The sequence below is a fragment of the Chrysemys picta genome, chromosome 13 (genome assembly GCF_011386835.1).
Source record: "Chrysemys picta bellii isolate R12L10 chromosome 13, ASM1138683v2, whole genome shotgun sequence".
Classification (NCBI taxonomy): Eukaryota; Metazoa; Chordata; order Testudines; family Emydidae; genus Chrysemys; species Chrysemys picta.
The window spans coordinates 29,486,117-29,502,739 of NC_088803.1; the positions used below are offsets into that span (position 1 = coordinate 29,486,117).

Below are 16,623 nucleotides of genomic sequence, written 5' to 3' on the forward strand. Positions count from 1 at the left end.
TGCCAAAGCTATGGAGAGCTGAGGCAAGGGGAAAATCTGTGTTAAAGGAAATAGGTCTATCTTGAGGAGGCTTCTCTTGCCCAGGAGAAGCACTTTTGTCATCATGCTATTTTGTTAAATGAATTTGAGATGAAGCCACAACTTTAGTTGATCATGACAGGCAGTGTGGGTGAACAAGGAGAACTGACTAATAGTGTCTGGCAACTCCTGCCATCCTTGGGCAGGGATCCAGCCACCCCGGGCTCAGTGCAGGACTCAAGAGTTAACTGCAAAGATCACTTTAAGCCAAATTTACATCTCATTATCCTGGAGCAAACCAAGGACCAGGTCACCCCCGGCACAACCCTGAGCAGCTTCAGGGCTGCACGAACTTGGGCTGGTCTATAATAGCCCCAGAGGGGATATCATCATGACTGAGGATTACCAGAATGCACTGGCCACCCTTGGCCCTTTTGGTCACACCCTCATACCAAGCGCTGAAGGGGTTGGCATAAAGTTGGCCCACACTGCGCAGGGGTTCCCATACATTGTGGGAATTCCCATGTAGCTGCTGATGCCAACTTTATGGCTGCTTGGCACTGCTTGTACAGGGCCAGGCATTGATCTATAGACTCAGAGGCCTGAAAGAACTAACCTGGCCCCTCCACCCAAGGGGGGGGGGGGGTTTGAAAATCATCAAATCTAAACCTAAAGGCCAACCTAATCAAGGAGGAGAGATTTAAAGCTCAGGAAAGGCCAAGTGCCCAGCCTGTGAGTCCTGCCTGTGGGACCGCTGGGCAGCAGCAGCAGAGCTACCCTGGGCCAACACCTTCTTCCAGGAAAGCATTTGAAATGCGGAGCCAGGACTTGTCCTCCAGTGGCTCACCTGGTGGGGCCAGGGGAAATGCTGGGGGACCTCAGGGGCCAGTTTTCTGTCCAGCTCTGCCAAGCCCCAGATTGCTGGACTCGGAACCTCTCCCCCCACCTCCCCTTCGCTCTACGCCTCCGGCTGCTTGCTCCGATCTGCATGTGAGCTTGGCTCGGGCCCCAGCGGCTCTGCCAGCTGACGGCGAGCGCGTGGGAAGCCAGGCTCCAGCAATCGCCGCCCTGAAGCCCTGCAGGCAGGACCGCGAAGCGCAGCCGGCTCCGCTCCGCGGCAGCCCAGTGTGAGCACGCAGCAGGGGCCAGAGGGAAGGGAGCGCTGGACAGAGCCGCAGCGCCGAGCAGGGAGCGGAGACGGGGCCGTTTGACTGGAGCGCCTTGCTGCGTGCAAACTCCGGAGTTGCTTCTGCCGCTCGGACGCGCCTGGGAGCTGTTTGCAGCCGGGCAAAGGAGAAAGCTCTCGGCCAGGCACCGCTCGCCTGTGCCTCGCTCCTCCTGCGCTCTTGGGGCGCCGGGAAGAGTTGGCGCTGGAAGAGGGTGAGAGCCCCTGCCGTCAGCTCGAGCACCGCCGCGGGGCGTTCCGCAGCTCCGGGCTGCTGTCGGAGAGGCGTGGAGAAGCCCTGCAAAGCTGGTGAGGGGGCTGGAGAGGCGCGTGGGGCCAGATCCCGAGCGGGGTGTGCGAGGGGGCTGCAGGGTGTATCCGCGCGGGCATGTGGGGGAGAGCAAGGGAATGGGACTGCTCAGTGCTGGCATGTGCGTGTTGCGGGACGTTCCCAGTCCCAGTGTAACAGCTGGGAGCTTTGTGTGTGTGTGTGTGTGTGTGTGTGTGTCCCTGAATGTACAACCCCAGCGTGTGTTACCCTCATGTAGTGGTTCTGTTTGTGTGTATGCCCAGCTCTGAATCTTGGGGGGAGTGAGCGTGAGACAGAGAATGAGAGTGAGTGTGTTTGACAGTGTGTGTGTGATAGGGGAGTGTGTGTGTGAGAGAGAGATTGTGTGTCGGGGAGTGTGTGTGTGTGTGTGTGTGTGTGTGTGTGTGTGTGTGTGTGTGTGTGTCGGGGGAGTGTGTGACTTTGTGTGTGTGAGAGAGAGAAAGAGAGAGTGGGGGGAGTGAATTTGTGAGAGAAAAAGTGTGTGTGTGTGTGTGTGTGTGTGTGTGTGTGTGTGTGTGTGTGTGTGTGTCAGGAGAGTGTGTGTGTTAGTGTGAGAGAGAGATTGTGTGTTGGAGGAGTGTGTGCCTGAGTGAGTGTATCAGTGTGGTGTCTTTTTAAGAAGAGCATTCAGGGTCTGGACCCAGAGGCACCAGCACAGACATGCTCCCCCTGACCCGCACCCCAGCTCAGCAGAGACTAGGTACAAAGGTTGGGGAAGAGGGACACTGCAACATAAGCAACCGTCCCCTTCCCTCCCCCTCACCCCACCCCCCAGCAGGCAGGAGGCAGGCTCCAGCTCCTGAGCTTGGTCAGGGGCAGCTCCATGGGCGGGGTGGGGGGCAGAAGCAGCGGGGGCTAGAGATGGCAGTGCAGCAGGGAAGTAGGGGCACTCCTGCTTCAGAGGCATTATCTGGCTGGTCCAGAGGCCCCCCGCTGCACCCTCTCCAGGTGCTGCTTCAGCTGCCTCGTTGCCTCTAAGCCCCACTGGCTGTCGGAAGGTCAGATGAGGAGGTACTAGCACGGCGCCCCCTTGAGTACCGTGCCCTGGGCAGCACCCTAAGGCCGGCCCTGGTAATATCTCTGTGTGTGTGTGTGTGTGTGTGTGCACGCATCTCAGAGTGTAAAATCTGTGTGTACATGTAACTCACTGAGTGTAAAATCTGTGTGTGTGCGACTCACCGAGGGTAAAATCTGTGTGTGTGCATGCATGCGACTCACACAGTGTCATATTCTCAACATATGTTTTTGTGATCCAACAGGAAGTGGTCTAGGCCCTTCTCTGGGGCACACTCCGGATCACTGCAGGAAGCCTGGCCATGCCAGCCCTGTCTATGCGTGCGCATATTGCATGCGCATGGCTCACGCCTCTCAGGAGAAGTTTCTGGAGACTCAGTGTGTGAGGAGCCAGAGAACCAGCACCTGAAGCCTTCTCCATGGAGCCTTAGGAGAGAACCAGGGGAGCCCCGCTCACCACCCTGTCCCAGCCTGTCTGCCTTGTGAAGAGAAGAACCTGGCCAATGTTGGGTAACAGCAGCAGCCCCAATTGCACTCTGTCCAGCCCACCTCTTCTGGGGGAGATCTGCAAGCTCTTCATCATGGTCCTGCTGATTGTTGCCATCATCCTGGGCAATGTGGTGAGCCTCCTGGTCTTCCTGCAAGCCAGGCAGTTCAGGACCTCTCAGGGCTACCTGAAAGTCTCCTTGGCCCTGGCTGACCTGGCTGTGGGGCTCATTGTGGTGCCCTACTCCGTATACAGGGAGGCGAGCAGTCTAGCCTCTGGCATGGGGCAGGAAAGCAGCAATTGCTCTATCCCATCCTTGCCCTGCTTCATCACTGGACCCATCTTTGCTGGCTGCACCTTTGTCTCCATCACGACCATCTTCCTGCTGTCGGTGGAGAGGAGCGTGGCGGTGCTGAAGCCCCTGCACAAGAGGGTGGTGATCACCAAGCGGCGGACGGTCTGGCTCATCCTGCTCTCGTGGTCCATGAGCTTCTTGTTGGCAGTGGTGCCTATGATCTCTAGCCCAGACATCACCTTGCAGTATAACCCCTGCAGCAAGATGTGCACCTACGCCTTCCCAGCAGGCAATCTCCCCGGCTCCCCCTGGAACATCATGCTGCTCTTCCCAGTCTTCGACTTATCCTTGCTGGGGGGCACCTTTGTCATCAACTTCATCACCTTTGCCGCCATCCACCAGTACTGCAAGGCACGCGGGCGGCTGGGCAGTGAGGCACAGCACGGCAGCCGCCCCTCCTTCTCCGACATCACTGCAGCCAAGACCATTGGCATCGTGACCTTTGCCTTCTCGGCCTCCTTCGGCCCTATCGCCGTCTTCGTGGTGGGCTCTGTGCTGGGCTACCAGTGGTGTGAGTTCTCCTTCTACGCCTTCTGGATTCTGACCTCCAATAGCTGCTGGAACGTGGCCATCTACAGTGCCTGGGACCCCAAGTTCCGGCAAGGAGTCAGGGAGCTGTTCAGCAGGCCGGTGCTGAACTCTGCTTCCCAGCGCCCCAGCCGCTCCACAGAAGGGGACAGCTTTGCTCCAGCCTGTGTGGCTGTTTTCAAGGAGATATTTCGTCCAGAGAATGCCTGATGTGAGCTCTATGCACAACACTTTGCCAGGAAGACTCCTGTGTTCCTATCATACAGGCATCTGCAGCCACAGGAATTCAGTGCAATCTGGGTTTGTGCCAGCAGCTCACCTCTGCCCTACCAACTAGGGCTGATGGGGAAGCCTTTATCAGGGTACTTATTTTTGCAGAGTGATGTCATGAGCTGGGATCTTGGGGAAAGCCATATTTTTCAGCACCGTTATGTGTGTATGGATAACTCAGTAACCGTTTAACTCTTGCAGTGTTGGGTTTTCTACCCCAGGGATTGAAACTGCAGGAGTACGTGGCTAAAACATAAACAAGGAAGGGGAAAAATATGATTTCAGACTATTTGTGACAGCACTAATCTTCCAGAAATGAATGGAAATATGTTTCTGCTCTGTGCTGAGCTACAGGGTGGCCATATAATGTAAGGAATTTACCATACCATGTAATTAACTTCCTTTACATTGGTATTGCTAATTTTAAAATGTTTTTTAGAGATGCCATAAATGTGCAAGATCCTTTACCACTAGGGGAAAAACAGACTTCCCTACCCCAAAAAGCTTAAAATTCCTGAGCCAACTTCTCTCCTTCCCCCAACCACCCACGTTTACACTCTTATAACACCAATAAAGCATTGGCGGGATTTACCTTGAAGGTCATGTGTACACTAATGGGCTTACAGTGGCACAGCTGTTAGATGAGATAAAGCTCTGGACACCAGATCAGGTAAGAAAAGGAGAGTACAAGTCTGGGGCTTGTGGTGTGAAGTGGCACTTGCTGATGTTGACAGAGTGGAAAAGATTACTGGAAGAAGGAGGTTTTAAGTCTTTTGTGAAATATGAAGTGCTGCTCTATATAGCTGTTGTTTGTAGAACGCCTATTTGACATGCCACTGGGACAGATGTTGCAACCACCTGCAGTTTCTTTCGGGGACCATATTGTATTAAGTTTATGGATGTTTTAGATCTCATTGTGGGCCAGAGAGTGTATGCAACTCTGTGGGGGGTGGGGGTTACCACAGCTCCTCTGAGAACTCAAATCTGTGTGTGTGTCGGGGGGGTGATTAAGATGAATCACTCAGGCTGTAAACACCTCCAGAGAGGTACCACCCCATAGGGAGGTTTGCATAGACTAGTTCAGGCTGGGTGTTCCAGGAAGCAAAGAAAGAGCTTTTGGGTATATAAAGGCTGAGTTTGGGGTGACTGAGGGGCCTCCTTTATGATTCAAACAAACAAACAGGACCTTCTGTCCAAGGGCCGGGGGGGCACAACACTTGCCAAAGTCTTTCCAACCCTTCTGCTTGCTACAGCCCCATAAGACTGATGGGTGATCTCGGAACAGTCACTGTTTTTATCTATTTTCTCAGTAATGATTTTGCCTTAAGAACAGATGCTTTGCTTTGTGAAGACTGGTTGGTAACTAGTGTAAACTTATTGTAGCCCGAAGAGAAAGGTTAACCACAAGAGTGGGACCTTAGTCAGGGCTGCTGGGGAAATCAGAGTGAAATGCAGAGGGACTGCTACAAGCCCCCAGTCTGGAGGGAGCTAGAGAAGCAGGTCTCTGCCTGAGAGAGGTGATGTTTAGGAAGCCTGAAAACTTTAAGTGGGTGCCCTCAAGGAAGACCAGGAGTGGAGTCAAAGGAGCAGTTAACCCTGGAACTGTGACACGCTGTGGCAGAGTGTTCAATCTAGGACAGTGGGAAACTGCTAGTCAAGGGCCAACAGCAGAGAAAGCAAGTACTGATGAAGGGGAAAGCACAGTGAAAGATCTCATTGTCTTTTCTGGAAAGAAAGAGTGAAGCGAGAAACAGGGGAAAATAAGAACATAAGAATGGCCATACTGGGTCAGACCAACGATTCTTTTAGCCCAGTATCCTGTCTTCTGACAGTGGCCAATGCCAGGTGTTTCAGAGGAAATGAACGGAATAGATCCATCTTCTGTCATCCAGTCCCAACTTCCCCCATGTCCCCATGTCATGGAGTTGCACTCACCTCTCATGAGCACCCCCTGGCCGAGTGCGTGTACCTGCACTCTCTCTCTCTCTGTGGTGTGCCTTTGGTGACTCAGCCTTCTGGCCGAGTCACACACAGTCTGTCTGTGTGATGAAAGCAAAGCAAAACCCCTTCTGGGGTACAAGTCCAACAGGGATCTCTCTCTGTGCCCCCTATAATGTCTCCCACAAGTTGTCCCTGCTCCGGGATAGAGCAGTGCTCCAGCGCTCCCTCCCTGGAGGTAATGTCTTTGCCCTCTTAGGGCCTTTCTGGCCACAACTCTTCAGCTGGGCCACTGCAGTTCGGTTCCCCCCTCTGGGGGTGCCTCAATGTCCAGGCCACTTATCCCAGTGACTAACGGGAGTTGGGGAAGACCCAGGCACGCCCACTACTCTGGGTTCCAGCCCAGGGACCCTGTAGAGAGAAGCCATCTGCTGTGTCTCTTTAACTGCGTCACACGGCTTCTCTAATTCCCAGGGCCATTTCCCTGTGCTGTCTTCACCCTTACCTCAGGGCCTTGTCCTAATGGAGTCCCAGCAGCCAGCCCAGAGCCATCTACTCTCCTCCAGCTCTAGCAAGGAACTGCTCTCAGTATGGCCCTGAAGCTCTTCTTAGCCTAGGCTGCTGGGCCTTGATTGGTTGCTTCCCACACAGCCATTCTAGGCAGCTTGGAGGACCTCTCTACTGCCCTTTTTGGGGGCAGGGTGTGGCAGGGCCACAAGGCCTCCAGCAGGGGCATCAGGGCCTAGTCCACCCCGTCACACCCCACCCTTGCTCCACCACTTCCCACCCTTGCTCCACCTTTTCCCCCGAGGTCCCCACCCACTCCTCTCTGCTCCCTTCCCCTGTCACTCGTCCTTAAGGCAGGAGGGGACAGAAAGGAGCGAGCAGCAGGGGGCTCAGGGGAGGAGGTGGAGAGGAGTGAGCGGTGGGCAGGGGGGTGCCTCGGTGGAAGAGGTGGAGCAAGGGTGGGAAGAGGTGGAGTGGGGCAGGACCTTGTGATGGAGCACGGGGCAGGGCCATGATCTGGGTGCTGGTGGTCCCTCCCATTTCTAGGGAGCTTCTGGCGCTCGCGTCCAGACTCCCCAAACACAAGAGTCACATGCTGCCTGTGGTTTCAACCAATTTGCCTGGTACTGAAGTTTGGCTTACAGGCCTATAGTTACAAGGATCGCCTCTGGAGACTTTTTAAAAAATAGACAATCCTATTAGCTATCCTTTAGTCTTGTGGTACAGCGGCTGGTTTAAATGATAAGTTACATATCACAGTTAGTAGTTCTGCAATTTCATATTTGAGTTCTGTCAGAACTCTGGGGTGAATCCCATCTGGTCCTGGTGACTTACTACTGCTTAATTGATCAGTTTGGTTCAAAACTTCCTCTATTGACATCTCTGCAAGGGACAGTTCCTCAGATGTGTCACCTAAAAAGAATGTCTTGGGGGTGGGGAATCTCCTGCACATCCTCTGCAGTGAAGACCATTGCAAGAATTCATTTAACTATACTTTGAGAACCAGAAAAGAAATGGTGGTCCAGGAGCACATCCAGGATACTGACAGAGAGTCCAGCAGGGCCAGGAAATCTTGGAGACACCTCTGTAGAGGGAAGCAGGGAAGAGGCTGACAGAAGCAGCAGCTATGTTCCGTCCAGACCAAATGCACCACAGCAGTAGAGATCATGGCCACATCTGCAGGTAGAGAGAGAGTGGCTGCAGCTGGAGAGGGACAGACTGCATCTGGAAGGCCAGCTGCTTCCGGACCAGGAGAAGCAGCATCCGCATGAAGAGGGAGAGAAGGATAAAGAGCATCAACATCAGCTTGAGATGGAAAGACTGCACCAGCAAACCCTAAGCTGATAGATGGAGCGAGACCCCACGTACCTTTTAAAAGTGGGAGGGCATAGTCTTAAGGGTGAGTGACCGGGAGAGGGGGACAGAGAGGAGTGAGTGGGGGGCAGGGCCTCGGGGGAAGGGGTGGAGCAGGCGTGGGGCCTGGGGAGGAAGAGGCGAAGCAGGGGTGTGGCCATGGTTTGGGCACCGGTGACCCCCCCACTACTAGGGAGCTTCTGGGGCTCCCGGCATAGACTTCAAATTATTACCTCACTTTAGGGTAGGGGATGACATAGATATATTGCTAAATGCTTTTGAAATGGGATGTGAATTGAACAAGATGGGGCAGGATGACACAAGATGGTCTCTGGTGCTGCTACTGCCAGGGAAGGCCCTAGAAGATGCTTTCACTGATATGGACAGAGGGATCTATAAAGATTATCAGCTCTATAAATCAGCTTTGTTGCAGACGTTGAAATTGACTCCTGCAGCGTATAGGAGGAAGTTTCAGGAAATTCAGAAAAGAGGGGATGTGAACAATTCTAAGGTTTCAACTGAAATTAAGGGTTACATAAGAATATGGGTAACTAGTTGGGGGGTTACCACAGTTGGTGAAATCCCCCTGCCCTGAAATCATGTTAAATAGACAAAGAGCCCAGAGATGCAACTCTATCAGGGAAATGGGCTGACCAATATGCACAGAGTCTGCCTGGGTTTGTAAAAAAATTCAAGGGAGAGTGGCACAAAACTGATCCCGAATCAGGACTCCCCAGAAAGGAGAATAGGCTAAACCAAGTCATAGCGGTGCGGGAAACCCAAACCGGGACCCAAAAAAGGAACTTGGGGGGAGGGAGGGGAGAGAATCTGAAATGCTGTTAGTCCAACAAGCGTGGTCACAAGGTGATACAGTGTCTGGTACCGGGGAGGCCAGGGGCTGGTGGTAACCTGCAGTGGGTCCTGCTGGCAGTAGGACCAACACTGTAGGATCAGATTCAACCCCAACAGTCCAATCAGTAAACCTGGACATTTCAGACCCAAAAGGGGAATCAACAAAACACCATTTCCTGGTGGATGGGAAAAAGACCCAGAGATGGCGGGACATTGGGGTACAAGTAACTCTGGTGCACCCAGAGGTGGTGCACCTCATGAGAAACATCCCCGATAGACTCCTGATCCTTCAGGGAATAATGGGATTCCCTTTCCAAATCCCAGTGGCTCAGATCCATCTGAAAATGGGTGACAATCAGGGGCCTGAGCATGTTGGGGTGCACTCCCTACTACTGGTGCAGGTCCTGCTAGGGAACGACCTCGAATCCTGGCCTGGCCTCAGCCACTTGTGTGGCTACTTAGAGCCACAAGCAGAACACAGCAGCTCTCAGCTCTGGCCCTGGGCTGCAAGCTGACAGGCAGAGAGGCAGCTCTGAGCTGCTGCCTGGCAGTGTGAGCGCTTGCCCTGGGGCAGCACCAAGCCCAGCTGATGAATTGACTGGGGGCAAGCAGGTCCCAGGCAGCAGGCTGAAGCTAGCTCCCCAGCTCCTGCTGTGGAATTCAAGAAGGAACAATTGACTGGCCTCTCCCTAGTTAAACCTAGGGCTGCAGCTGACTCCCCTGGTAGCCCCCTGACTGGACAGCAGTGGAAAGGTTTCCCTGGGATCTGGAGCTACTCTAGAGAGAGTGGATGCCGCCTGGGCATGTTGAGTTAGGGGGAATATGGAGACAATGGTGCTGCAAAAGTACTAACTGAGGCTACTCAGCCTAGCCCATAATATACCCTTCTCAGGGCACACAGAGATACAGCACTTAGTACAGAATTTCTACTGGCCTGGAGTTTTTAAGGCAGTGCAGAAATACTCAAAGTCCTGGGAAAACATGTAAGATTCCAGTGGAACAATACAGTCATACAGCAAATGAGGAATTATTGCCACTTAGAAAACATTGTTACAGAAGATGTAAGATCAAACACTGAAGTCAGCACCGGACTAGCAAGAGCCATAGAGACATTCTGGAAGAATAAACAGCTGATGAGAAGGGACATAAATATGAAAACTAGATTCCGACTCTTAAAAACTTCCTTTTGGTCTGTGCTGAATTACAGCCGTGAAACATGGACATTCAAACAATCGATAATAAAGAAACTACAATCCTTCGAATTATGGTGTTCCAGGAGAATTATGAAAGTATCAAGGATAGACCATAGAACCAGTGGAAAAGTACTGGGAATTATTGGAACTCAGCAAATGGTAGTTAGATATTTTATGAAAAGAGAGGTTTGATTTGTAGGGCATATTTTAAGAGCCTCAGAGGGCAATGCATGTGTATGGGCACTGGAAGGGAAAGTTGATGGCAGAAGGACACAAGGCAGAAAAAGATGATCTTAGATAAACAATGTGGTATCCTGGGTGGATCAAAGGACTATTCAGCCACAAAGAGATTAGCAGAGGACTGTACAGAATGGGTTACCATGGTTGCAAACCTCCAGTAATGGAGATGCCACATAAGACGGAGTAAGCAGTGTAGCTCCATTGAGGTCAAACAGGCTATGCTCATCTCCATTAGCCAAAGAGCTTGTTCTACATATTTGTCTCTGGTTCATCAGTTCTGCTCATTTTTATAGTACAACGACATGCCCAAATTCCACTTCCACAATATGACGAGTGTAGAGTGGTCTGCGTTCCAGCGACAAAGATCAGATGCCATGAACCATGCAGAGATACAGATAAAATTAAGCTATTTATCAGCATTCAGAAATACACTAGTCCCTACATAATTTGTGTTTTGGGGACTAAATCTCCCCCTTCCATGAACACACACTTGGAAAGGAAAAATTTACATTTCTAACCTCAGGTGGGGAGAGTGCTTCATTGTACTCCCAGCAGGGGTGCCTGGGGCCTGCCAGCTATATGGATGCCCAACCATTTCTGGGCCAAGCTGATTTGAGTGGCATCTGTGCAGAGTACCTGCCCCTCCACAGGCTTTCCAGAACTCTTCCACAGATATGGCACCATGGCATGAAAAGGCTAGGGGGGCAACTGCCCAGTTGCCCCATAACAAATGACACTCCTGGCTGGGGGTGCAAGTTAGGGCCTGAGTTCTGCTTTCGCTCAGGCTGATAACCAGCGCACTTTGCAATATGGATGCAGGCTAAGTCACTTGAGTGTTGCTAGTCCTCCAATGCCTTCCCACAATTCCTGCCCCATGCCCAGAAGGACAGACAAGTTCTCTCACAATTCACTGGGAAAGAATCATAGAATGGTCCAGGTTAGCAGCAAAGAACCAAGGGAGATGTCCCCTGAAGTCCTGCTGACCCACACAGGTGAATGCAGCACAAGTGAGGACACACTAACTGGAGTGGGGCTTTCTACTGAGGCTGCTCATGCCCAAGCTAGACTAACCTGGGTGCTGATCACCTGAGTTAATGCTGCACTGAAGATATACCCGAAAGCTGGTTAAAGCCATAGAAGGCAGTTAATGTTGCAATGGGCAGCATTAACCCTTAGCAATTTGCTGTACAAGGTAAAAGTGGTTGCTCTGTGAGTATGCCTGGTAGAGTAGCTGTTTCCTAGCACCATGCACTGGCCTTGTGTACACTTGACTTTTTTTTTCTTACACAATACCATTGGTGTAACAATGGCGGGAACATCTGCACTGATGGGCTGCCATTGGCCATCGTGTTGTCTAAATCAGCCCTGAGCAGTAACTAAAAACATTATCTGTCAGGCTACACTTGTGAACAGAGCTAGTGGATGGGAGCTGCACCAATCGTAGCAATGATAGAAAATTTTAAGAAAGAAGTCCAGTGTAGACACAGCCTCTGTCTGGTGTACACTGCATGTATTTTAATACATGCTGGGAAGGGACTATTGGCCTCTGCACATTAGGTATGATAGCACTTTGCCTAGTCATGGGTCCCCTGCTTTCACACTTGCCAGTCCCATGTCATTGGATGTACAGTAGCATGCATTTAGGGGGAGATTTTCAAAGGCAAAAGTAGCAATTAAGGGTGCACCTCCTATTGAAAGACAATGAGAGCTGGGTGCCTATGCTGCTTGAGTGTCCCTGAAAATCATCCCCTTCCTGCCCTGCACACCAGAGACACAAGGCGCGCCTTTAGCTCTTTATATGTATCAAACAACTTACATGTTTTCAGGCTGGAGCCAGGAACTTGCTCTTGACTGTGAGGCATCAATGGAAACTTTGCAATCAATATATCGTGGTCATCCATTTATTTTGGCAGCCATTAATTTTCATATTAGAAAAGGTTATTTCAGAAGTTCATCTTCTAAGGGATTATCATCCTTCTGAAGTTAGCTGAGCTTCTGTTCACACACACTGACAGAGAGACAAGGAAATGTACATTTTTCCTTTGAGCCCATCACTGAGCTAAACCGTTGTATTCATTTCCATTGCAAATGAGATGAGTGTCTCTACCTACTCTAGTGATAAAAGGCCAAACATTTCTACTACTTAATTAAATGAACACATGTTTGAATCATGAGGCTGGTAAGTGATTCCATCAGAATAGCACCATTACAAATTGTAACATATTGTTATGGGTAACTAGACATCTTTTGAATGTTTTTGGCAGCAGCATGAAATACTGTCAAACCTTGTCATTTCTTTCAGCTGGTAAACGGTCGATGTTCTTGTAAAATTTGAAATGCAAATTTAGATGCAGTAACCCCTGGAAATAAACCCAGTGAGAATGCAGATTCATACGCTGGATACTTGTGCATATTTTTATTTATTATGGGCAAATATTGTTCGTGTTACAATAATGAACGGATTGAGGAGATGGATTTAGTGCCACAAAATCATATGTACAAAGCTGAGAGCCATATAGTACTGACATAGGGTCTGATTTAGTGCTGCCCTGCACCTGGTGTCATTATTTACACTAGTGCAAAGCTACCATTTTGATTTGCACTTGGTTTGAACTGACAAAAATGACAACATTAGGGTTACCATATTTTGAGTGTCCAAAAAGAGGACACTCCACAGGGCCCCGGCCCCGCCTCCAGCCCCGCCCATGCCCCCGCCCCAACTCCACCCCTTCCCCAAAGTCCCCGCCCCAACTCCACCCCCTCCCCTGCTTCCCGCGAACATTTGATTCGCGGGAAGCCTGAAGCAGGCAGCAGGTAAGCTGGGGTGGGGGGAGGAGACGTGGCCCAGTCTGCCCCCCCCCAACCGAGCGGCTCCCTCCGGCGGCCGGCCCCGGCCCCGGCCCGGCTCGACTCAGGCCCTGGGGTGCCGGTCCCGGGCCAGCCCCCGGCCGAGCACCCCCAGGCCAGCACCGCCGGCCCCCGGCCTGGCCCCAGCCCCCGGCCCAGCACCGCCGGCCCCCGGCCTGGCACCGCCGGCCCCCGGCCCGGCCCCCGGCCCAGCACCGCAGGCTCCCGGCCCGGCCCCGGCCCAGCACCGCCGGCCCCCGGCCCAGCACCCAGCGGCGCCGGCCCCTCCCTATTTTCCCGGACATGTTCAGCTTTTTGGGATTTCCCCCCGGACAGGGATTTGACGCCCAAAAAGCCGGATATGTCCGGGAAAATCCGGACGTATGGTAACCCTAGACAACATGAGGTGGAGAACAACAATGAAGTGGACCTACATTATTTAAACTTAACTGTCCCCCTCTTTACAAGCAAAACCTTAATACCCAACAGTCAGACAATTGACCATTGCTGCTACTTGAGTATGTTCATTTAAATGTGATTTGCTTACAATATGTGCATTTTCCTTCCTAGTACTTCTTTTATTCCTGCCTGCCCCTCATCTTGAAAGAGAACCATTTTTAAGTGGAATAAAGTGTCTCTGAATAGCTTTTGTGAACGACCAATATCCCACATTGAACAGGTGAATTCCGGGGGAATTGGGGGTTTTGACTCTGGAGAGCGATTCTACAAAGAGCGCCGGAGTTCCTAGGCACTTATGTCCAAGAGCAATTCAAAAACTACATTACAAGCAAGTTATCAAAGTGCACTAGACTTACTAGCTCGTCCTTGATTATAATAGCCAACAAAAAATAATGAAATTGTTTATATACCAATTTCTTACCTTATTTCCTAGGATTCTTTGTAGCAATTATCAATTCCTGTGACCTTAAAGTAATTCCTTTGGACCAGATCCTGCCACCCTTACTTTTTCACACTCCTATCTGATATAGCTCTGCCCGCAGAACTTTCCAGTGTAGGCCAGGGCTGAATGTCAACGTCATTGAATTTCAATAAGACTCAGGAGCCTAAGGCCCAAATCCACTAAAGGATCTGGGATTTGGGTGCCACTGAGATTCTCAAAGCCTTGCTCAGCTGGAGGTGCCTACGTTTCCACTGTTAATGACCCCGTGGCACCTAAGTTTGTGCCACTGGGCATGCACACTGCCATCTCAGTCCTAAGCCCCTGCAGGAGTCTCCTTCTAGGCATTCCCCCACCTATCTCACCTCTGGGGCCCATCCAGCAGGCATTCTCAGAGCACACCAGTGGCTGGGGGAAGGATGAGGTAGCAGCCTCAAGGAGCACACTTTAGCCCAGTGCTCAAGATACTCACCCAGGATGTAGGTTCAATTTCCCTTTCTGCCCTATGTGGCAAAGGGATCTGAATTCAGGCTCCCACCTCTCAGCTGAATACCCCTCAGCCACTGGACCACAGCATCTTTCTCACTTTCATTTTGGCCCAGAACGTCCCATAGTTCAGGCACAAATGTCAGGGTTTGTCTACATGTGGAATTACAACCGTGTGTTAACGCATGCTAATGATCACAATTGTCAGGTCTAGCGCAAGCAGGGCACAAGCATTTGCTGCTGGTCCATATTGAACCCTAGGGCAGCTGGCTTGATTAGGAAAAAATGTAGGTTTAACATTCAAAGTAGCTACAATCATTCGAAACACCATTAGCACCTAGTGTGGACACTGTGTAACCCCTTTAAAATCCTGCTAGCTGGCTGTGTAATGACAAGGGTGGCGCTGCTGTTTAAATCATAAGTGTCTATGCTACTAACAACACCTTCAGTCAACATTTTCAAATCTCAGAGTAGCAGCCGTGTTAGTCTGTATCCGCAAAAAGAAGAACAGGAGTACTTGTGGCACCTTAGAGACTAACACGTGGGCTGTAGTCCACGAAAGCTTATGCTCTAATAAATTTGTTAGTCTCTAAGGTGCCACAAGTACTCCTGTTCTTCTATTTTCAAATCTGGCAATCTAAAGTTAGATTCCCAAACTCATAATTAGCACCGAAGTAAATTATATTTGTAGATGCCTAACTATAGATTTAGGAGCCTAATTTTAGGCACCTAGCTTTGAAATTTTTGTCTTTGTGGTTCTAAAACTGAATTAAAACAAAATTAATTTACCTTTTACCATCCAGGCTGTTGGCTTACTTTCTACATTTCTTTCAATTTAGACAGCGAAAGCAACCTGGTCGGTTTCACCGGTGAGTATACGTTTCATTTTCCAGCTCTCCTGCATTAGCTCAGTGTGGCAATGGTTGCATTGCAAAGGTTACAAGGGAAGGTTTACATTGGAATTGTTCTTCTTCTTCCACTTAATGTAAACCCATTTGCACATGGATTGAAAAGATAGGGTAAGAAATAGAGCAGAGGTAGAGCAGAGTGAAGAAACACCGGGACACTGAAAAAAGGAGTAAACAGAAAAACTTTAATGAAAATATAAATAGTCTGTATATTGTACACAGGGTTCCTGCTTGTGCCAGTCTCACTGGGGGAGTTCTGGCCCTACACAGAACAGCCTTTAGTTAGAAAGACAAGGAGAATGAGATAATATCTTTTATTGGACCAACACATTTCAAACCAGACGCCGAGGTGCTGTAAATTAGCGTATGACAATTTGTACCACCCAAGGATCTGACTCTGTATTTTTAAACTGAATCTCCGCTGGGGGACAAATGGGTTTACATTAAAGGATGGAAAGGTTTGCAAGTCGAGCTGGGTTTGTGAACCCTGCGACCCTCTCTGCAAAAAGAGACAGGGAGATAGCAGTGCTGAGAATCCACTGCCCCAGTCAAACTCAGTCGGGTTGGGGACACCCAGCAGCTCTGAGAATCAGGCCTGTGGTTGGTATAATTCACCTAAGCATGGTTTAAATCCCAACTTCCAAACAAAAGTATCTCCACCTATTCTCACTGATTTGTCATGAAAAGACCATTTTTAGTTCCGGTGAGCTTCCGACAGAAATTCAGTTCCCGCACTGATCATCAGGATGTGCCATATGGGCTTTCAAATGGCCACCAAGCTGCTATGATAACAACAACTAAGTGATGGGATTTGGTCCAGCAGAACATTATAAAGGCTCTGAGCCCTAATGCTTTAAGGAATAAACTGATCACTGGCTGGGCTAAGAAAGAATTTCCACTCTGCTCCGGTGTCATTGTAGGATGCAGGTTTTATGCTTTCTCCCAAACATCCAGCGTTAGCTGGCGTGAGAGACTTACTAGACATTGTGTCAATACCTCTGTCTTTATATTATCCCATCTTGAACCATTAGCTACACTGTGGTGCTGACTCAGAAGTGATTGAAAGGCGCGGAGTGGTGCACACACAGACATGTTCAAGCTACTTTCTGCTATTGTCAGGGATGATTTGACAGCTGGAAATGGGGTTTAGTGGCTGATGTCGATCCAGGGACAAGTAAATGGCCACTTTCTTCAAGGCAAGAGACACGCTTCTTTATAAAGCGCTCCTCGCTC

The 16,623-nt window shown here is 50.4% G+C and overlaps 1 protein-coding gene across 1 annotated transcript; it reads left to right on the forward strand.

The window, feature by feature from the left end:
* Positions 1-1,098: 1,098 nt before the first annotated feature.
* On the forward strand, positions 1,099-4,633 carry LOC103306091 (adenosine receptor A3-like). Its single transcript, XM_065565138.1, has 2 exons — positions 1,099-1,492; positions 2,774-4,633. Exon 2 carries the CDS (start codon positions 3,032-3,034, stop codon positions 4,106-4,108), a length of 1,077 nt encoding a protein of 358 aa, XP_065421210.1. The 5' UTR covers positions 1,099-1,492; positions 2,774-3,031; the 3' UTR covers positions 4,109-4,633.
* The last annotated feature ends 11,990 nt before the right edge of the window (positions 4,634-16,623 follow it).

Excerpts from the sequence above, each read along its gene's own strand:
- LOC103306091 (XM_065565138.1), top strand. The coding sequence starts at position 3,032 with ATGTTGGGTAACAGCAGCAGCCCCAATTGCACTCTGTCCAGCCCACCT.